The sequence below is a fragment of the Esox lucius genome, chromosome 14 (genome assembly GCF_011004845.1).
Source record: "Esox lucius isolate fEsoLuc1 chromosome 14, fEsoLuc1.pri, whole genome shotgun sequence".
Lineage (NCBI taxonomy): Eukaryota > Metazoa > Chordata > Actinopteri > Esociformes > Esocidae > Esox > Esox lucius.
In genome coordinates this window covers 33,095,732-33,118,513 of record NC_047582.1, presented here as the reverse complement: position 1 = coordinate 33,118,513, position 22,782 = coordinate 33,095,732, and the positions used below count along the sequence as shown (strand labels likewise).

At 44.9% G+C, this 22,782-nt stretch overlaps 2 protein-coding genes across 4 annotated transcripts in view; both read left to right on the top strand.

Annotated features, from left to right (window-relative positions):
- The first annotated feature begins 96 nt into the window (after window positions 1-96).
- On the top strand, window positions 97-9,259 carry ints7 (integrator complex subunit 7). The gene is made up of 20 exons (XM_010878423.5): window positions 97-291; window positions 605-734; window positions 910-1,056; window positions 1,422-1,559; window positions 2,362-2,408; window positions 2,753-2,952; window positions 3,483-3,605; window positions 3,757-3,874; window positions 4,419-4,553; window positions 4,815-4,912; window positions 5,072-5,311; window positions 5,594-5,731; window positions 6,337-6,543; window positions 6,690-6,884; window positions 7,004-7,107; window positions 7,228-7,296; window positions 7,537-7,669; window positions 7,911-8,009; window positions 8,210-8,398; window positions 8,635-9,259. The coding sequence occupies exons 1-20, from the start codon at window positions 198-200 to the stop codon at window positions 8,938-8,940; spliced, it is 2,910 nt and encodes a 969-aa protein (XP_010876725.2). The 5' UTR covers window positions 97-197; the 3' UTR covers window positions 8,941-9,259.
- Window positions 9,260-9,884: 625 nt separating this feature from the next.
- Window positions 9,885-22,782, top strand: part of lpgat1 (lysophosphatidylglycerol acyltransferase 1) — a 34,159-nt gene continuing 21,261 nt past the window's right edge. Inside the window, exons 1-2 of one of the 3 annotated variants that reach the window (XM_020053755.3) lie at window positions 9,885-10,420; window positions 11,658-11,906. In XM_020053755.3, coding sequence (XP_019909314.1) covers window positions 11,669-11,906 — 238 coding nt within the window. In that variant the 5' untranslated portion in view covers window positions 9,885-10,420; window positions 11,658-11,668. Of the gene's footprint in view, window positions 10,421-11,310; window positions 11,567-11,653; window positions 11,907-22,782 lie in introns of those variants that run through there. The other 2 variants (XM_010878424.5, XM_010878425.4) reach the window with 2 other exon arrangements.

Below are 22,782 nucleotides of genomic sequence, written 5' to 3'. Positions count from 1 at the left end.
CTGAACCAACAGAAAGAAAAGACGAATCCCCCGCTAAAGTTACGTCACGCTCGCTGATTCGTTGGAAATTGAATACTTCCGGTGTGACGTCACGTCCGTCCTCTTTGTGCGGAATGTAACATTCTAAATTCAGTGGCTAATTTCATACTGTTAACGATAATTTAAAGTGATTTCACGTGAAGTCTGAAAAAGAAAGAATGTCCCTTTCAACTGCACGTTCATTCTTGTCGGAGGCTGGTTATGGGGAACAAGAACTGGACGCTAATTCAGCTCTCATGGAGTTAGACAAAGGTCTGTATAGTACAACCAACTAGCTAAATGCTAACAACTTGACACCACTGTCATTTATTTCGGGATGTGTAAAATATAAAGCCACATAACTTGCACGTATGTAAGCTTCTACGGTTAAAGTCACAAGCAAAAAGTGTAGCTCGTTGCCACATTCACTCGGGCGATGAACAAATCAGCTAGCCCGCTGGATAATGCCACTTGCTGGTTATTCAAATGGCTGCAAAGAAAGACATAAAAAAAATCTTAGTCTTCATTTCGTGTAAGTCAATACGTGAACTAGGTTTTTGACTCGAGTGTTTATCATTTGTTTTAGGTTTGCGGTCTGGGAAGCTTGGAGAACAATGTGAAGCTGTGGTCCTCTTCCCCAAACTCTTCCAGAAGTACCCTTTCCCCATCCTCATAAACTCTGCCTTCCTGAAACTGGCGGACATCTTCAGGCTTGGGTACATATGACTGTGACATTTCAGCTCAAGTTATTGTACAACATCCTAAATACAGTGCTTTTGTATGTGCCAATACTGATCAGGATCAACTTCTGTCTCATTGTTCAGGGCCACTAATCAGTGTAGGTATTGTCCTATTACTCCAATTAATAAATATACCTATGCCCTCTTTCAGAAACAACTTTCTACGACTCTGCGTGTTGAAGGTGACTCAACAGAGCGAGAAACACCTTGAGAAGATTCTCAATGTGGACGAGTTTGTCAAGCGAGTGTTTTCTGTCATCCACAGTAATGACCCTGTTGCCAGAGCAATTACTCTCAGGTACTTGAATAGGCTCTTTATTTCCGCACAAAGTAACAGCTTGCGATTTGTGTGATCATTTAACAAAGAATTACAATTGATTCTGAAATACAATATACATGCTGCTACTTGATGAGGAATGGGCATCTCTGAATGTCTGTGTGTTTAAGGGCATCTCTGAATGTCTGTGTGTTTAAGGGCATCTCTGAAGGTCTGTGTGTTTAAGGGCATCTCTGAAGGTCTGTGTGTTTAAGGGCATCTTTGAATGTCTGTGTGTTTAAGGGCATCTCTGAATGTCTGTGTGTTTAAGGGCATCTCTGAATGTCTGTGTGTTTAAGGGCATCTCTGAATGTCTGTGTGTTCGGTCCCATTTTTGTTTTTCTAAGGATGCTGGGGAGTTTGGCCACCATCATCCCTGAAAGGAAGAACGCCCATCACAGTGTTCACCAAAGTCTCGACTCTCACGACAACGTTGAAGTTGAGGCAGCCATCTTTGCTTCGGCTTGCTTCTCTGCACAGTCAAAGTAAGTCACGTGTCATGTTTCAGTGTGGAAGCTATGCTAGGGCCATGTCATTCCCATGTCGCAGAGACGGCCGACGTCATCACGGAATCCAGACATACCCAGAAAATAAAAAGTATAGATTTTTATTTTGTTATATAGCTATAGAGAAATATAATCTGAATAATGTTCCGTGATATTGATAATTACCATGCATTCTTCTTACTCAAAAAGTGTCTTGGAAGAACATTGAGCTCTGCATGCAGTAGGTGTTTTTTTTGTTTGTTTTTTAAACCTTTATTTGACCATGTTGTTCCTTATAGCTCACTGATTTTGTGGCAGAGTGATGTTGATCTCTAACAGGAATTTGTCACTCGCTTTTTTTTTGTTGTTGAAGACAACGCTACACAAACTGTATGTTACAACAGCATTTTGTGTGTTTCGGTTTGGGTGCTGGCTTCTGTTTCCTACTTTATCCATTTAGTCTGGCAGTTGCTGAAGACCTATTTTGAGTTACAGGCTTGTGTGGGTGAAATAAAACAGCTGACACACCCAACATGACTGCCTGTGGTGTTCATATGGAGGTGTGATGTTAAAAATGGAAACACAAAAAGATAAAATGGATATCATGGAATTTGGGGGAGAAAATAAAACAGAATTGGGCCAAAAAAATTTACAGAATACAAAAATAACAAATGTAACGCCCCATATGTTGTATAGGATTAACTGTCTTCTATTGAACAAGGCTAAATTCAAGAAATTGTTTTTGTGTAAAGAGGGTCAGACTCATTGAACATGTTTTTTTTCTGTTCCTTTCAATCCACAGAGACTTTGCAGCTGGGATTTGCAACAAAATCAGCGAAATGATTCAAGGTAACATAATATCCTTCATGCCAACATATTGTCTAGAATCATGTTACATTTTGAGGAATTGGCGATGAGTCATGTAACGAGAAAGCGGTTAAACCTCAATGTCCCTACAGTGTTTGTTATACGAGAATAGATGTGCTGTGGGAATTATGTTTAGACGAAGCATAGAGGATTTTGTTTTTAAGGTCACACTTTACAAAAAAAAAAATTCTAAGAGGGAAAAAAAAAAGGTTTATCACTGACAAAATTCAGATCGTGCCTCCTTGTTGCCTGAGCATTTCCCCCCCATTTTGTTGCAAAACTGAACACAACCCAGGTGTCCCCTCAATGTTGAACTGCCGTTGCAGGTCTGGACACCCCAGTGGAGCTCAAGCTGAAGCTCATCCCCATTCTGCAGCACATGCACCACAACGCCGGCCTGGCGTCCAGCAGCCGAGACCTGCTGCAGCAGCTGGTGGCCTCCTACCCTTCCACCCCCATGGTCATCGTGACCCTGCACACCTTCACCCAGCTGGCCGCCTCCTCGCTCATCGACATCCCCAAACAGGTAGCCCCGCCGGCGGACGCAGGCGCTCCGCAAACCTGTATAAAATGGTTTAATTGGTTAAAATGAAGTTGGAGTACGTTTTGGCTAGTAGGGGAAGAAAATATGTCACTCCCTGGACGCTAATGGACATTGAGGTCCCATTGGTACATAGCCCCGGGACATTCTTGGCAACTCAGTGCTATTTGGCATGACATCTGAATCCTTTCTGGAGCTCAAGTTTCTGTGAGATCAGTAGGGTATTGATTAAAGGGCCACACCGGCCACGTTCCTCTTGTTCTCAGAGTGGTCTCACACGTCTCATCGCCTGTGGCAAACGTATACCGGGTTCAGGTGTGAAGTGGCTCGTTTAGGTCGTGCGGGGGGGGGGGGGGGGGGGGGGTGCACTGCTCTGTTGGTTTCAATGGGCTAGAATCAGATGTCTCTGTCCTCTATACCAAGGGCTTTACTGCGAGGTGGGAATATTTCAGTTGGATGCTCATGTGACGACTGTTCTTCCCCTTTTAACATGGCGCGGTTCTTCTCACCTGCAGTTACAGCTGCTTCTCCAGTACCTGAAGGATGATCCCAGGAAAGCAGTCAAGAGACTGGCCATTCAGGACCTGAAACTCCTGGCTAAAAAGGCCCCCCATCTCTGGAACAGAGAGAACACTCAGGTAGGGTCTTGAGTCCAACACACCTGCTAGTCCACTTGGGAAATCGCCGTTCATCGGTTACTCCGACGCAGTGTTTGTTTCTGTTCCTTAAAGTGCAGCTTTTATCAGGAGACTGGAAGTAACCCCTGTGTGTCTGTGTGTCTGTGTGTAGACCATGTGCGAGTGTGCCTTGAGTAGCCCTTACACCGGCCTCAAACTGGGGATGCTGTCCGTGCTCGCCACCCTCTCTGGAACCATTGCCATGAAGCAGTACTTCAGCCCTGGAGGAGGTATGGTGCAATGCCAAATGGCCCCGAGAGCGTGGTTACCTACTGGTCAGGTAGCCTTAGCGCTTTGGGACAGTAGCCGAGTGGTCGTTTGTTTGAATCCTACAGCCAACGAGGTGAAAAATATCAGTTGAAGAGCCCTCGAAGCGCTTAACACACATTTCACCCGCTTGGCCTCGTCAGTAGTTGTCATTGATCATTGAATGGGTGGCCTCTCATTAAGAGAGATATGCCGAACGTAATACACACCTGTATTTCTGTGAACAGGACATATAGACTTTCCCAAATGTTGTTGTTATTGATCAGAAAAAGTTGGTTACAAATATTGGCTACAAATTCAGCAACAGAAGGGTTTTTGGAGAATAATTTAGTTGTCCATGTTAGTGTCATTCAGTATGCTCCAAAAGGCAACATCAATTCTATATTCCTATCCCATATCTGCACACTGTTGTTGTTGAACATGTGATTTTGGGACGATAGAGTTAAGTAGTGGTGGGCGGAGTCGGGTTAAAAACATTCCAGTACATTCCATGTCCTCCCCCCTCAGGTGGTCCCTCTGCCCCGCCGCGGCTCACTGACCTGGTTAAACTTGCTCAGGAATGCAGTTACCACAGCAACCTGGCCGTCGCTGCCCACGGAGTCACAGTGCTTGCCAACATTGCTATCTCCTGTCCGGAGAAAGGTGGGCGTACGCTACCGTTTAGTGGTAGGAGATGTCTCACCTGATTACCCGAGGCCTACTTGCTTCACAGACAAAAGATGACATTCCCGGGAAATAAATGCCCAGCGGGGTACTGAATGATGTTTTAAAAGGGTTTGCGGCGTGCCAGGGTAACAGTGTAATAATCACATGCTTAACGGCGTGCCAGGGTAACAGTGTAATAATCACATGCTTAACGGCGTTGGGTTCTCGGAGACAACAACCGCCTGCTTTCCCTCCCAGACATGAAGCAGCTTGAGCAGGACACGGTGATGGGGGTGGAGTCTCTTCTGGTACTCTGCAGTCAGGACGACGGGCCCAGGGCTCAGGCCACGCTCAAGGTGAGGATCTGGCCGTGCTGTCCATCTGGACGGTCGTTTACAGGGGATGGGGAGTGCTGCTTGGCCTCGTCAGTAGCTGTCTAGGAAATGTTAGAACGCAGTTGTAAGAACTGTGTGAGTGTGTCATCTTTCCCTTTTCTTCTTCACCCCCACCCCCAGACTGCTCTCACCTCACTGGTCCGGTTACTGAAGAGCCGCCCCCACCTCAGCCAATCAGTTGTGGAGTTCCTGCTTTGCCAGCTTCGTTCAGCCCGTGACCCCTCCCGTGTGCTGATGTGCCACGCCCTTGCGGCCATTGCCACCCAGCTGCCCGTGCTGGGAGAGGGCATGTTGGGCGACCTGGTGGACCTCTATCGGGTGGCCAGCCACTCGTCAACTGACAAGCAGCAGGAGCTTCTGGTGAGGGATGTGCAGTCTTAACACTGACACGACCAGCAGGGGCGGATAGAAGCAACGAAAAGAACATGTCACCTTGTCATTGTATTACCAGAAATGTGTTTTTATTTTAGAAAAGGTCTTTGAGGGACAAGATATTTTTGAACACCAAAGTGAAGAAAAATTGCTTAGTGGAAATGGATTCTGACTGCGATATGTCCCAATGGTCTGATGACTGCCATCCGGGAAGTATTTTTGAATCTGTTACCGAACGACCTGCCCCCCCCCCCCCCCCCCCCCATGCAGGTTTCCCTGGCGACTGTGGTGTTTGTGGCCAGCCAGTCTTCCCTGACAGCGGAGGTTAAGACCGTGATCAAGCAGCAGTTGGAGAACGTGGCCAATGGCTGGACTGTCTACCGTATTGCCCGGCAGGCCTCGCGAATGGTGAGTCTCTGGTCTCACTGGCCCTGACAAATTCACTTCTACTACAACTTAACGTTAGATGGTTTCTATGCCTGATTCTATGCATGATTCCGTGTCCTTTTAAACAGCGATTACAAAAATATGCAAATTCTATCCACCGCTAGTAGAGAAGCAGTGGAAGTAATGGTGGCGTGGGTATGTTTTACAAAAACTCAGAAACACCAGAACCCAAATACAAATTGATTTTGTTACTTAAAGATGATTTGACCATTAAACCAACAAGCTTGCCACATTAGTTCCATTGATTTTTGTCTAGCACTGGCTTAAGTTAGCTGAAGTTTTCCAGCGCTGTTGAAAATGAAAAAACATTACAGTTCTCCCCTAGTCTCCATACTACTTTCATCGTGCGGAACCACCTAATGTCAAGTTGTAAAAAAGGTGGAATTGTCCTTTAATTAGGTGCCTCTTGTCTGGTTTGTATTGCTTACACATTAATAATGCATGAAATCACATTCGGCACATCACACATGATTACATGACAGTATCGGCGAAATAGCAGGCGGTGGAACTTGAAATCGCCTGCCAGCATGCCTTCATAACATCTGGTGTGGGCCTGCTCTCCACAGGGCTGCCACGAGTTCTCCAGTGAGTTGTACCAGAGTCTCCGGACGCGCGTGGCCTCTGAGCACTTCTACTTCTGGCTGAACAGTCTGAAGGAGTTCTCCCAGGCGGAGCAGTGCCTGAGCGGCCTGAACGATGGAGACTACAGTGTCGCCATGACAGCCATAGCCGAGGCCCTGCGTTCGTACCAGAAGGGCATCGCCTCCCTCACGGTCAGTGACCGGTCGCCTGCTTAGAAGGAGGGCATTTTAAAGTTAATTCATTGCATTCGTTATGGCACCGTCTGTGCAATTTCTTTATTTCGTTTAAAGCCGGTGTTAGTGTCCTTTCACAGTCTGCTGAACCCCCCCCCCCCCAGGCTGCCAGCACACCCCTGAGCCCGCTGGCGTTCCAGTGCGACTTTGTGAAGATGCGCATCGACACGCTGCAAGCTCTTTCACAGCTCATCTGCACCTGCAGCAGCTTGAAGACCAGCCCTCCTCCCGCCATCGCCACCACCATCGCCCTCACCTCCGGCAACGAGCTGCAGCGCTGCGGGCGAATCGCCATGCAGGTACTGGGGTGGACGGGATGCTCGGCGGGTAGAACCACTGATAATGTGGCCAGAACTCTGGTCAGTCCGTACAGTGAGGTAGGAGGGGGACAATGTGTAAATGACCGTTTCCACCTCAGATGAGAGTGTCCATGGATGAGTTCCGGAGCCTTGCAGCCCGCTACGCTGCCCTGTACCAGTCGTCCTTCGACGCAGATTCGGCCACCCTCCGCAACGTGGAGCTGTATCCTTACGGATGACGACGTGGCCATGAGCCCGCCACATCCATTAGTGGAACCTTTCATTTAGAACGGTCTTTTCTGTTGTGTATAACGTCTAGTGTATCTTTAACTGTCGGTGACAGGCAACAACAAAGCTGCTTGCTGGTCTCCCATGTCATTGAGGCTCTGATACTCGACCCACATTCAGCCAGGTATGAACCTTCACGTCGGCTGACAATCTTATTCACTCGATGTGGTGGTTTTCTTGTTCAACTTTTTCTCAGGAGAAAAATTTTTCATACCACCGGAGAATCCTAACCCTAACTACAAGAAATGTCTTAGAAGCCTTGGGTTCCCGGCCATTGTGGCTGACCCAGTCTGAATACTACAAGAGCTCGATTTTTTTTTTTTTGGTGAGAAAGTTAAAGCAAATAAATATTCCTACCTTCCAGTTTCCAGGACTATGGGACATTGGGGTCGGTACAGATGGAGAGCGAGTACGAGAGGCGAATGATGTCTGTGTTCAACCGCGTCCTGGAGGAGGTGGAGGGCTTGAGCAGGAAACACCCTCCTGTCTCCTACCTGGTGAGGTCATCACACTCCCTCTGGGCTGTGTTCATCAGGCACTGAAAATGGAAAAAAAAACTTCCAAAACACTGACCTAGGCTTGTCCAATAAGAAACACTGATTTTAGTTTTCTGTGGCAAAACATTTTCAGTTGATTGAGGTAATGAACGTGACTCTGTCTGCTGGGTGGTCAATGTGCACTGTGCATTCGGTCAGTAAGGGGGGTGACAATCTTCTCGTCTTCTTTTTGTTTCTGTAGCACACTGGCTGTCTGTGTGATGCGGTCATAGCTCTGCTCAAGGTCCCACTGTCTTTCCAAAGGTACTTCTTCCAGAAGCTTCAGTCAACAAGTATTAAGGTAAATGTACCTTTTATACAGTTCAAGTACTAGGTATAACACACCACTTTGTCTCAGTTAAAACTCCACAGGCTGTTTAATGCGTTTGGTATACTGTAGAACTTATTAGATACACAGCACCATTCTAAAAAGTGGTCTTATGCTTTTAAATTAGTAATTGAGATTGATCCAGACTCACTGTACGTTTTTTGGTATTCCAGCTTGCTCTCTCCCCTTCTCCTCGGACCCCGACTGAGCCAATCCCGGTGCAGAGCAACCAGCAGCTGACTCTGAAGGTGGAGGGCGTGGTCCAGCACGGCTCCACCCCCGGACTGTTCCGCAAGATTCAGTCCGTCTGCCTCAACGTCAGCTCCGCGCTTCAGAGCAAGACTGGCGGGCCAGAATACAAGGTGACTCCTTAGCCGTCAGAGCCCTGTGCCCGACTGGGCAGACGTTAAAGGCTGTTCACAGACATCTTTCATGCTCCAGTTCTACACCGTTACGGTTTCATTTGATTGTGGCACTTTAACATTGTTAGCTTAGTTCAGTGAAAACGCTACACATTTCCAGCGTAAACGCTACACATTTCCAAATAACACAATGGCGCCAAAGGATGTAAAGACCAGCACATTCCGTTTCCCCTTAGGTACCACTAGACGGCAAGACCAATGACATCGAGCAGCGGGTGGAACCCCATAACGACTACTTCAGCACCCAGTTCCTGCTCAACTTCTCCGTCCTGGGCAGCCACACGGTCAACGTGGAGGCGTCTGTGGTGGACGAGAGCGGTGTCGAGTGGAAGACTGGGCCCAAGACCACGGTATCAGTGAAGTCCCTGGAGGACCCATATTCGCAGCAGCTCCGCCACCAACAGATGCAGCAGGCACAGCAGGCTAGGCCCGACCCAGCCCCGGCCCCCCAGAGGAGCAATGTATATGCCCGTTTCCAGTGATGGCATTCCTTGGGTAACTCCCCTGTAGCCTTGGCCCAAAGGTCTTTGTTTCCTGTACTTTGTCAGCTGATACCTGAAGAGACTGTCTCCTGGAGCAATACAGGCAATGCTTGGGTGAGCTTTTAGCTACCTCTCACTGCTTGTATATTTTTTAGGTTACTGGTTGCTAGGGAATGGATGTGAAGTTATTCAACTGTTTTTACTTTTTTTCACTCGAAACGCCAGGATTGTCTGCTTGTGGAATTCCACATTACTGTGTATTAATATTCTGTACATTGTTTAGGTTATTAAAGACCATTTTTCATTTAAGTAATGTGAATCTGCATGAGTGTCAATTGATTGGAATGATACATCGTTGGCGTGAGACAAAGGGTAATTATAACTGATGTTTATGACTTTATGAGCTTGGGATAAAGGTCGTATGTAGTGGAACCAGGAAATATGCTTTCTCAGCAAATATGCTTTCGAGGTCTGTTCTTGAGTTCATTTCAAAAGAAAGTGTCTGAAATGTTGCAATCTACAATGAATGCTGTCCGCCAGTAAATCGAGTGTGCTATTTACATTTTGCTAACAATTATTTGCCGCTGTTTTAAACGAGACCAGCAGGGTGCGGTCAAGGGCTAGAGCAGAAGGCAAGTCTAAGCTACAGTACCAAAACAAAATCAATGCATGATATGAAAGACTACTTTGTAGAAATAATCATATTTTACCACAAGTATGGATAACGTTCCTCTTAAATATTTGCAATAACCCACTGTATGCGTGTTTCTGCCCTGGTATCATGTCATTTACGCTGTCTGACATAATTATGCTTTCAAATGTAGATTAAATACAGTGCGTTTAATTCCACGACAGTGTCAGTGATGGTCTGTAGCTGATCTAGGCCTATGCCCTGTACTGATGCTTTTCGGCCTCGGAGCTTGCGCAGATTACGTTTTCTGTCAGCGTCATCGTCTTCAATAAAAAAAAGATTCTCCTGGTGGCGGCGGTTGCACGGGTAGATATAATCGAACGGGTCATGCAATACAAACTAGCGAGACCAGAGCAGAATATTTACATCATCGGATGTACGGACTGAACCGCTCCCGCATTGCACTAAAACAATAAAAGCGTGTTATATGGCTCTTCTCCCATCAAGGGATGGTATTTGGATTAAAGGAGACTCAAGGGAAGTAGCCAGGGTTGATGCCTGGCTATCCTGCTTGTTAGCTACTAGCTAACTGATGTTGCATCGATGGAATTATTCGAGTGCCATTGATTGAGAACCACCTAACAACACTGAAGGAGTACAGTACCGTTCATGGATAGTGGCTAGCTAGCCTTTACAGGAGTGTGAATGACCAAGACCGATATGAATATTACTCAGTATTGAAATATCTAACTAAATACATGTGACTTGGTATTCATCCATTTCAAGCCAGCTATCTCTCGGCTGGCTAGTTTTATCGTCCGGCATTTGGACGGGGGGCACGTTAATTGGGTGAGTACATTACAGTACAGTACTAGGATGTGATGTTCTTAAAATTGACGTTTATTAGTTAATGTTACTACTGTCAGTAGATAGCCAATTAACTAACGTCACAGTACCTTGTAACGGTAGATAGCTGGGACCACTCTGGCCGTGATTGGATTTTCTTACGGTTGAGGCGAACTACAGTAGTTAGCCATCTACCTAGTAACGTGGTTAGCAAGCTACTGTAGCCAGCTAACGTTAGGTGTCCTGGGTAGCTGGTTAAATACCTACATAACGTTACCTACTGCCTACGCGTTAACTACATTAGTTAGGACATTGTTGGTCCGGAATTATAAAGGAAGGGTTTTTACCAAATGCGTCTCATCTGGTCGTTTGAAATTTCTGCTTGCCTGTCTCATACGTTTAGCTGTGTCGATATTGATCTACCGGCAAGATGGAAATCGATATGTTGTGGGCGGCGATGGTGTCTTAATTAGCCGTCTTGCTAACGTTAAGAACCGCGGCTTTCAGAATTTCAAAAACCGTTAGCTTAAGTACTGTTCCGCTATCCAGCGAATGCTAAGTTAGCGAGCTAACGTGCTAACGTTAACCAACCAACAAGCTAGCTTACGTTAATGTTATTTTAGCGAGTATACCTACAGCAATACAGTATCCTGCGTGTGTTGTGTGGATGTTTTTCATTTAGAGTAACTGCATAATTTGATTGTTTATGACATTAGCGACCTTTTTTCTGAGTCAATATTCCAACATAAAGTTAGCTGTAACGTTAGCCAATGTCTTTCGCAGCCTGTGTTAGTGGAACCGCTGCACTGGATACAGTCAACGGTGTTGTGGGTCTTTTCATTCAATGACCTCCACGTTGGGTTGGTCTTACACGATTGGGAAGAGACCTTTACCCGGCGGTATTCAGCCGACGTCCTGCTCAATGATTTTAGCGATGTAGCGTAACGTATAACTATAAATGAATGAGTAGTACAACATTGATATCTAATAAGGTTCCCTCCATTTCAGGTAGTTTAATGTTAGATCAGAGCTAGCTGTCCCATGCTATTTAATATTGGACGACAGTATATTTGAGCCAACAAACGTCGATTCACGCAAATTAGCTAGCTCGGCTTTCTCCACGATTGTCTTCCCTAGCAAAGTTTACTGGTCAGTCTCATTTATAAATTAGAAAATGAACCAGTCTGAAATATCTTTACTGGCTTATTAACTGGTTCTCTCCCCCTCTTTTCACAGGCAGTGTGCGTCAGTATGGCACAGCTTCTAGAAAGCGCCCGCAAACTGGGCTGGGTACTAGTCAACTCCTTCCTTCGCTTCGTCTTTGTGTTCATCAACAACTGTGTAGCGATCCCCTCCTATTGCCTCTTCTGTATTATTCTTCAACCTCTGAGAATAATGGACAGCCGCAGTTTCTGGCTCATTGAAGGAATAATGTTCAAATGGATGTTGGCGATGGTGTCACAGTGGGGATGGGTTGCGGGCTATACAGGTAAGAGGCCTCAAGCCCAGAGGGCTTTTCTTTGAATCAGCGGTGTGGTTGAAAGTTATGAATGCAGGGGTTAATGTAGACACAAGCACAATGTATCATTAGCCCACAAAGTTTACAATGTGGGGGCGTGATCCTCGAGTCAGTGCTGTAAATTATTTCCGGATTCCCCTTAAGGATACTTTCTTTTACATGCAATGCAAGAACAATAGGCTTAAGAATGAATATGTTAGAAAAATTAAGGAAGTATTGACATACTGTAATCACTTGAAAAATATTTGTAACTGCTTGGTTGGGTGTCTTGGAGCCCTGTTGCTCCAGTGTTTGGTTGCTCTGAGCCAAGAGCAAAATGCTTACAAATTACATAGTGCTGAACACTGGGAGCAACAAGCTCAGCTGATAAATAATGCATAGGCCCCTGCCTATGGAACACTTGAGTGTGTATGTGTTACGGGACGTCAATGAGCATGTTGAACAGAGAGCGGCGACCCTGGTCCTGGGACAGGCCAAGACATGAACTTGCTGGACTGCTTGGGTATTCCATGCCGTTGTTGGATGGACTGTGTGTTTAGAATACTTCACAGGAGTAAGCTCATGAGTAACCTTATTACAATCGTTTGTCGACGTCATTCAGTTGGTTTTATGCCTGTCAGGGTTGATCCACTGACTAAAGTTAACTTCTTGTTTCATGGCACCAGGCTGACCACCACTGTCTAGGTCTGAACCCTTGCTGTGCCTCTAGCTGACGATGGGCCAGGAAACCCTATGAGCGTTTCCTCCCAACATCACAAAGGGATTCTTTGTTGTTGGGCATTTCATGGCCTTATCGTGATAAAAAAGTTTGTAGCGATGAGATGAGGTTTGTAGGTATACTGGGAAGAGGTGAAAACAAATTGTGTTGTCCCATTCTTCTTTTAAAGTCATGATCAATTACAAAGTATTTAAATCCAATACAATATTCAAAATGCATAATGTTAGAGCTAATGCCTAAAATGCCCTTTAAGTTAAACTATTGACGTTGAGGCTAAACGTAATTTTACCTAGTTTGGCTACTGAAAAAAAATCGAGGTTGATATTCCTGCCATGTCTTTTTTTCATGAAAAATGATACTCCTAACTGACATGTTGGGTAATTTAATATTAACAGGAATTTGCTATGAATCAGTGTTCATGATTGAACGATTTACCTTGGATCGTTTTGACAGCCCCTGCTTATTCTCCGTTAGATGAGTAGACATACAGAGCTGTTACTTTTAGTGACCATTAAGTAAATGTCAGTGAAACCACTGATTCGGACTGTCTTGCGTGACTCTTTGCTACATAGCCACACAGAAGTCCCTGTGAACATTACAGTCACATAGCTTTGGTTGCTATTGTTTAAATTAGGTTTTTCGGGAGAGAACCGTGTTACGGTAGAACGGTGCCTGAGCGCAATAGTAATTTGCATATCATTTAGAAATGGCGTGTTGTGCCACAGTGGGTCATTGTGGGGAAAAAAGCAGTAGGTGTTTACCACTCTCAACTATGAGAGAATTTGAATACATTATCTTTGACATGGGGGTAATTTTACCATCTTTACCAGCCATCCAACGCTTCCTCTTTTCTTCATTGTGGTCTGTATTCTGGTGTTGTTCCAAGAGATTCACTACTGAGAACCACCATAGTGAATGTGTCATGCTTCTCCGCCGAATGGCAGACGAATTGCCAGTCAGTTTAGTGTCGGCCACAAAGCTGAAGGCTGGTGACATTCAGCCATTCTCAAATGTATAGACTGTTATTGCAAGCATTGATGATCTGTGAGAATGGCTACTATGGTAAGATTTGTGACATTCTCTTTGGTGTCATGGGAACTACATGACATACGATTTTGTTAGTATGTTTTGAACTGTGTGTCCTTGGTTTATGTAGGAAAAGGAACATAACAATGGAGTAATGAAACCAAATATACTGACTAATTATTGTTTAAGGCAGCTGGAAAAAGCTTGAGGCATTTGAAACGTCAATGATTAATAGAAATCCATCATGATTTTATAGACTAATGGAACAGTGCAAATAGTGTAGTTCTTCCTAAATCAATCAGAATTAAATATCAGAGAATTCAGCAATTTATTGTGCTTAATTTAAAGTCTTGTTATTACTCACTATAAAAGTGTATTCTCACGTTCAGAGTGGGAGTTGTATTTTGGGAATCTAGACTCCTGGACTTGCTGTGAACGAGAGTGCATCCTTTCCTCATGAGTGTTCTGGCGTTCCTAGGAAACGAAATAAAAACCCTCCAAAACCACAGTTTGCCCCCCTCCTCCTACGGTAACCTCACTCATTCCAGCTCTGTTAACATCAATCTCCATAGAGAATTAGAACGCGCACGACACACAGCTGCCATGCACCACTCTTCCCGCCTTTAACCCTCAGTTTTCATACTTCTTGTTTGTTTTTTTTACAGTTTTTATCCGCCGTCACAATGTTTGTGGCTAGTGCTATAACTGTTGCCAATGTTATATTGGCTTGTCATCTTCTCAAAGTACCCATTTTGGGGTCTGTGACTGTTAGAATCTTAATGCTTGTTGCAGTGCCCTACTGTATGTAGTTGACAATGTGAAGTGCCCGAACAAGCAGCATGTAAATTAAGGTCTTTCATTTTTTTTGCAGAACTTCCTGCATTGAAGCACCAATGTTCGCATTAAAACCAAATGTACTACAGTCTTAGCGACCGTCGGTTAGAAGGGATGGTCTGGGCGCTTTCCTGTACGTGAGGTTTTGTGGGTTCCCTCATTTAGCTGAAGGTCACAGCAGTGGCTTATTACTTACCACATGTTGAACACCCTTGCACTCTCACTTACTCTCTCACTAGGGGTTCAGTGTTAGTCCCTCAGTCAAAATGGGTAGGATGATATACTCTCACACTAGGGGTTTAGTGTTAGTCCCTCAGTCAAACTGGGTAGGATGGTATACTCTCACACTAGGGGTTTAGTGTTAGTCCCTCAGTCAAACTGGGTAGGATGGTATACTCTCACACTAGGGGTTTAGTGTTAGTCCCTCAGTCACACTGGGTAGGATGATATACTCTCACACTAGGGGTTTAGTGTTAGTCCCTCAGTCAAACTGGGTAGGATGATATACTCTCACACTAGGGGTTTAGTGTTAGTCCCTCAGTCAAACTGGGTAGGATGATATACTCTCACACTAGGGGTTTAGTGTTAGTCCCTCAGTCAAACTGGGTAGGATGATATACTCTCACACTAGGGGTTTAGTGTTAGTCCCTCAGTCAAACTGGGTAGGATGGTATACTCTCACACTAGGGGTTTAGTGTTAGTCCCTCAGTCACACTGGGTAGGATGATATACTCTCACACTAGGGGTTTAGTGTTAGTCCCTCAGTCAAACTGGGTAGGATGATATACTCTCACACTAGGGGTTTAGTGTTAGTCCCTCAGTCAAACTGGGTAGGATGATATACTCTCACACTAGGGGTTTAGTGTTAGTCCCTCAGTCAAACTGGGTAGGATGATATACTCTCACACTAGGGGTTTAGTGTTAGTCCCTCAGTCAAACTGGGTAGGATGATATACTCTCACACTAGGGGTTTAGTTTTAGTCCCTCAGTCAAACTGGGTAGGATGATATACTCTCACACTAGGGGTTTAGTGTTAGTCCCTCAGTCAAACTGGGTAGGATGATATACTCTCACACTAGGGGTTTAGTGTTAGTCCCTCAGTCAAACTGGGTAGGATGGTATACTCTCACACTAGGGGTTTAGTGTTAGTCCCTCAGTCACAAACTGGTTAGGATGATCTGTGTTGTTCTTGTATTTAGTTACTCTTTTTAGAAAAGGAACAATAATTCTCTGCTGGCCCTCCTGCTTGGTGTGGTTTTGAAGGGCTCTTGCTTTCCCTTTTCTGCTGATGCATTTGTTGACCACATTTTAGCCATTGCGGTGAATTCTGGAGGATAGCCTTTTCTCCTTTTGTGCACTCTGTCGTAAATATCGTGTGGTTATCTGAACGAAAGTCCAGCCACCATTAATCGATGAAATTGACGGGACGTTTAATTGGCTGGCTGCAAAATTAAGCAGCCTTGGAACTGTCCTGTTTCTTATCTCAGTTTAGCCTACTGCAGTCTTATTCAGCTTGAAATCCTAAACCTGTTGGACTACTAATGGCCAATGAGTATTGCGGCAGTGCCTCTAGCAAAACGAATGAAACCAGACTGAAGGCTCCCGCTGATACAACAAACACTAGTTGCAACTGGCCTGTGCCATATTATTCACAACTGTGGTGATGAGTAGGTTCATTGGGTTGATGGGTGGGTGAAAGACGTAACCTGGGAGACATCAGCCAAATTTAGGCCCTTTACCTGTAGAGCTTGGCCCGATGTTCTCCCTCAACCTGAGGTCAACATGGGGTGGTAATATGTCCCAAGACGTCTGACTACTTCTGCGCCCATATCACCTCGGCTCCACTAAGGAACAGCTGCCGTCGGCTCCTCGGCCCCGAATTTAACACACGTGGTCTGGCCAAGACAGGTGCTGTAGTAGGCTGGCAAAGCGGGTTTAGGTTACCATTCACTATGCAGCGAATGTCTGGCTGTTGCAGTGGACAAGATTAAAGACCGTTTCCTCAGTAAGTCCGTAGAGCAAGTGTTGTCTTAGCTGAGGCTGATGTAGGACTGTGTCATCCTCGGTGCAGTGGCTTGCAGTGGTGTGCTCTTGTTGCTTGATTTGTTTGGCTGGATTAGATTAGAATACAGAGACGTCATATCCTGTGGTTTGGTTGTTTTCAGCCACTTTGCGTTGTCGCCAATGTTTTATTTTTTTTCACTGCGCTGTATTGTGACATTTTTCTCAGTTTTATTCCTGTCTTAGCTAATTTGTTTGACAAATCGTATCTATTTCAATCTTTTATTCTTCCCAAGTAGCTTAAGTGAAGCTAAGGAGGTAGGAGGCAAAGGAAGGGTTGCTAGACAAGTGGTGGGCTGAGTTCAAACTTATGACCACGTTATGTTGTGTTTCCTTCTTGTACCACAGGGTGTGACATGAACCTTTTTGGCCATTTTTCTTTTGGACAAGCAGATCAGATTTTTCACTTTTCATATAGAAATGTGTGCTTGTCCAACACTGTAGTTTCAAGCCTTCTGATTAACTTGCCTTTTTGCAATGACTAGTAGTGACAAAACAGCCAGCAAAATTGCCTGAATTCAAATTGGCACTAGCAAACTATTTCCTATAGCCACCGCACACAGCTTCTGTTCATTAGCAGTGATGTCATCAAGGTGAGCGTAACCTCAACAAGCTGTGTGAAGACAGGTTGCTTCGTCTGGCTTTTTAAAATTGCTGCTAGTTTGCACTTGGGTATATTGTTCATGTATTTCTTAATTCTTACTACATAGATGTTGTGTGCCATGTCACAAGAATTTCATTGTGCAGGCTGACTCTTTGTTATGCGGTGTATTTGATAAATAAACTTTGAACTTCTGGATTTTCCTTTGTAAGTATCAATGTCGACTTCTGCCTGCTCGTGGTCCTTGAGTTAATTAAATTCTACCCGCTCTGCAAATGGGACAATACCTCTGGCTCTCCCAAGTCATATTGTGGGAGAATCATTGGAGCAACTTCCACAACGAGAAATAAATTTTTTGTGAGAAACATTTTAATACAGAGGATCGTGACCCACGTTCACTTAGAGCAGTGTCTCCCAACCTTTTTCAGTTACTGTACCCCCAAAATGTTTTTGCACTGCTTTCAGTGCCCCTGAAGTACCCCCTCATGTTAATTTCACTAGTAAGTCTATGGTGTCATGAGTGTTTTCAAGTACCCCCTGTGGAGAGGCCAAGTACCCCCAGGGGTCCTAGTACCCCTGGTTGGGAACCACTGCCTTAGAAGACTAAAGGTGAATGCAATTCCATCCAGTTACCCAGTTCATACTCATGATAAGGGCCGTGTGTGTGCCAGATTTGGGCCGGGGACCTAGGCGTATATTGGGCCTTCGAAACACAAAGGATGTGGCCTGACTGTTACCTGGGCAGTTGTGCGTTAATGTCGTCCTTATTTTGACGAACTAGAGTTGTTGTGTACGAAGTAACGTGGGACACTTAACAGTCGCACTCATTCACCGCTACGGATGTCTAAAGACTATCGCCATGTTAGTTACCAAGTAAGCAACGTTGTCAGTGGGTTTAGACACCGTTCAGGTCTGAGATCTCGTCTAAACACCCTCTGGGCCGCCACTCTGAGCCGCCACTCTGGTCTGCTGGATGTTGGCTCTCCATAAACTGGCTCTGTCTGGTCTGTTGACAGTTGGTAGTAACTGATCTTTGGCAATGGTCCAGACCTGGTCTCTTGTCTTATATAATAATCCCAACGCTGTGTTGCCCTGCCTTACAATTTTAAACACTGACTAATTTGCGTAGATTCTGTGATATTCTTTTGTATTTACTCAGTAAATAATTTCATGGAATATGGAAAGAGGCAGTTGCGTTCATTAATTTGAAATGCTTGCGTGATTAAGCATTTTAATTGAAATCAAAGTGACAAGGCCGTGAATTGAAATCTTTTTTCGATGTGGGCAATTTTTCTGGCTGCATATTGTTAAATTCCCTGCCACGGGATGTTACTCACAGGAAATTGCATCACAGTGCCTCTGCATTCTTCTTCGCTGTAGCCTCGCTAAGAGAGAACGAGCAGTCGAGCACATTGTCTTGCCAAATCGGCACTCTCACTGAGAGAGAGAGAGGGCGGCCCGGGGGCAAGGTCAACACACTTTAGCCGACCATCGTTACCGGATTAGAAAGTCCCCCTCAGGTCCAACTGTCCTGCTACCTGCGCTAACTGGCATTTCTCATGGACATTTTGCCTAATGAATGATACTGTATGACAGCCCAGTTGTAGAGGCGCTCTCTATGTAATGCCTCTCCGGGTAATAAAGCATGTCAGCACACTGGTGGTAGGTATGACCGCTTAGGCTGTGTGACATTCATCAGATACCCTGTGTGACATGGGGGTGAGGAGGTTTCGTCATATTGCTTGCTCACTTCTCATTTTGAAAGACTTGCCTGCCGGGAGAATGAGGGGAGGCCGTAATTGAGCTGGCGAGGACGTCTCCGCCTTCAGGGTTTTTGATATGACAGTTACATTCGGGAGGGGAGTTGGCATTGTCCTCCGGCCGTACATGTCACTAGCATTATTCCTGATAAACACGGCATGTTTGTGTCTCATAGAGACCTGTCACTTAAAATAATTACTCTGATTCTCCTGATCGTGGCCATGTATAAACCAATTGCAGGGTTCCAGACAGACTATTTCTGTTGGTTGCAACAGTGTCATGAAGTCTTTCAGTTGGTGGCACCAGTACATGATTTGGTTGCACCCACCCACAATTTCTTATTGAATAATTATAGTGCAAGAAATATTTGGCATTATTAGTTTATTTAAACATAAATATTAAGTGATTTAATTAGATTGTATGTTCAGACTGCTGTCCTTTACATCTGATTAGGCTACTAGCATGGGGATGTAGGTCTGTGTTTATTTAGGAACCCAACCAAAGCTACACCTAATGGAGCAATTAGAGAGGATATTAAAAATGTTTGTTTAGATTAAGCTATTATAATCTTAGATATTTATTTAACACTGCTCTGACATGTGAGATTTCAGCGTGCCCTTACAGCACCTCACGGCCCACTGCTGTTGAAGAATAAACTGAAAACATGATTTGCCTGTGAAAAACAGTGTGTGTATTACACTAAAAACAAGGTCTAGTTGCAGCTTGGAAACAATGAGATTGAACCTGTGAGTGCGTACTTGAAACTGCACATCGAAACTGCAGTATTCCCCGACCTTTTGGTCCTTGCATCTCACATTAATTCAAGGTGAGATGTGCCCCTATTTAGAGGCCACACAAACTGCTCTGTTTTCTCATGTTGCCCACTATGATGCAGAGTGCATGTTGTCTTTTAGCCTGTGCAATTAAAAACAAAACATATCTGAGCTTTTGGAATGGGATCTTTGCGGCTGAGTTTGTGCTGATAATCCCAACGATTGTGGCCTGCTTACTCCGTTTGCTTTGTTGTTGTCCCTCTTGGCGCGTCATTTTGAGAATTCCCGTTGCTTTAGGGGCCGTGGCTGCGTCTGTTTTATGTGCCAACACGCGGCTGTGGTCACAGTTCCCTCCCCTGTCGGAAAGAGAGGCGAGGGGCTGTTGCTCACACGAAGCCACACGCCTGAAACCCCAGTGGAGGGTATTGACATCCGGACTGATTCAGATTGACTGTTTGACCAAATAATTCAGGTTTGACACCGTAACCCTGATGTGGCTAGTTAACAACGCAGCTCTGTGACGAGATAATGGGTCTCAATGTGACCTTTTTGATTTACAATGGTAACTTTACATGGTTTACTTGGTGGATAAACTCGACTCTTATCGCAAGGGGAATCTTGGTTCTGTGTATTTGAGTATGAAAATGTACAAACGGAAAGGCAAACGGTTGCCTGTCCAACTCACAGGAGCCGTGTTGGGTGGTTTTTGTTTAGTGCCTACATTACATGAGCCTGTGCAATCTTTGCTTTTTCTCCGGCTTTTGGACAATTTAAGGCAAGTCATTCACCGCGGTTGTCATCACCACTCCTTGAACCTTTGATTCCCTAAATCCCTGGTGAATAACAATGGCTCCTGATCTCACGTTCATTTTTCCAAGAGACTCCTTTGCTCAATGCACCACAGTGCCTCTTCGGTCAGTGGGTCCTGACCTCGCTGTGTCATGGGCAATCAAGTGCTAATTCTCCCCAGAAAACCCCTCTTGATTGAGACGATCAATGAGCCGTGAAAGGTCTTCGCCGAAGTCGTTTTGAACGGAGTTCTTTGTCTCTGCCGAACATTTTGTCATTGCAACTCACAATTAACCAAACAATTTTCCCTTTGTATGGGCATCTGTGCACTCCCACACTGTTTCAACTACGCTTGTCAACTGTCAGGTCCTTCTCCATGTCCGAGCCAGTCGATTCAGCTCAGGGTTGAGACCTATATGTGAAGGATGTTCGCCTGAATCTCTCAAGAGTTTTGATGCGGGGCTAGACGTACTTTTTGTGAGCACATTTCAAAGCATTTCGAAGTATGCTTTTTTTTTGTGCGGGGTGGCGTAGTGATGGTAACAATGATTTCTCTGTTCTTTAGTTGTTGTCATTAGCACATCACTCAAAACCCTCCTGTCAATTGTTTCACAGTATTGTAGGTTTGTCGTAGTTTTATTTAACAGAAGTGGTTTGGGATTTCCTATCCTGTCTTCCAGCTCAGGGATGGTCAACTGCCGGCCCCAATACTGCATTTGGCCCACGCCATGTCCTTGTGGCCCCTGGATCAATATCAATTATATATTTAAAAAGTACAAACATTTCTTTCCACCCTATGGCAACATTTGTATAATGTCATGAATGTGGGAGTTGATTTGCTGCATCTGACTGGTAGAATGTTGATCTGGATGTAGGTGTACTGATCTGTGGGTCATCGTGATTCATTCTGATGTCTTGGTGCCCCCCCACCTCTATCAAAGTTTTCCATGATCTGGCACGTCTTGATGTTTTAATATTGTAATTGGAAATATGCCAGCAATATTGATTTGGCAATTTCTTTCATTGAGAGAATAGACTCTTTCTAACGAGTAATTCAAGCATGTAATCTGAGGACCGCTAATTTGAGGATTAGAAATATTTACAGTGGGTATTCATCATTATGGAGGGTGTTATGGCACAATCGATAAATGATTTCTTCAAAGCTGGATATAGATCAACATCGTATCTCCTAGCAACAGCCTAAAGAGATCTCAGCCGGTGAGCCAAACATTTTTGCTGCGGGTGTGACTACAGAAAGGGATCCGATCTCCATTCGTCTTAGGCGTTGTGTAAAATGCCATCGTGAGTGAGTTCCCTAATGCCTCTGAAGGCCCAGGCAGAAGTCAACATGGTCTACGAAGTGAAGCGATTTGATTTCATGCATGTACATTTGTACTAGACTGGTAAACCAGCTACAAGATAGGTAATTATGTCTTTGTTTTTTGCTTTACACGCCATACCAAATCAGTATTCTGTTTCATTACAAGTAGTGTTGTCCACTTCTTGAGAATCATTTGGCCTGTAATCCCCTGAAAATGACTAGCATTCTTCCCCCGACCTTCCCTGGTCTGCTAGCAGAAATCTAACTATCTTCCCGACAGTGACACCACTCGCTGTCTTTCTGAACCAAGAAACACTGTCTGGTGTGTTTCCAGACAGTGTTTTACCCCCAGTGTTCTGGCCCGGCAGCCTTTTCCGGGCCGCGACTCCGGCTGACCTGCTCTCACAGGGGCCGATGCCAGGCTACTTGGACCTTTCAGAGGGCATTTACATAAGAATTTGGCTGACATTGAAACGTGAACCCTATCACAAATGAGGTGTTTTGGTTATGCAGCGATGACTCGTCACAGTCAGCCCTCTCCACAGAAACAATTTCCCTAGATTTATCATAGGACTATATCAACTCCTCCCCCCGTAACTCTTCCTCAGGGCTGTAGATGAGGTTTCCCGGTCAACAACCTGGTACAATGGGGGTTAAACAAGTTAAAAAATGCAGTTGAACAGAAGCGCTAATGTCCCCCCAGGTGTCCACTGGATTAGCTCTATTGTTATTAAAGCAGTAATTAGCATTTGAAAAAAATAGACAGTGTCCCTTCACCCGTTTATGGAAAAACAATGAAGTGGCAGGTGAAATGAAGCCACTATGAAATTCTATGGGCTATGGGTGTGAAGGCTGACCGGGCCTCTTTAACAAGCAATGTTTATTTCTCTGAGGGAATTAAGTGACAATATAAGCTTGTTGATTAGTGGTGTTTGTGGCCTCTTGCTGTCACCTCCCGTGTT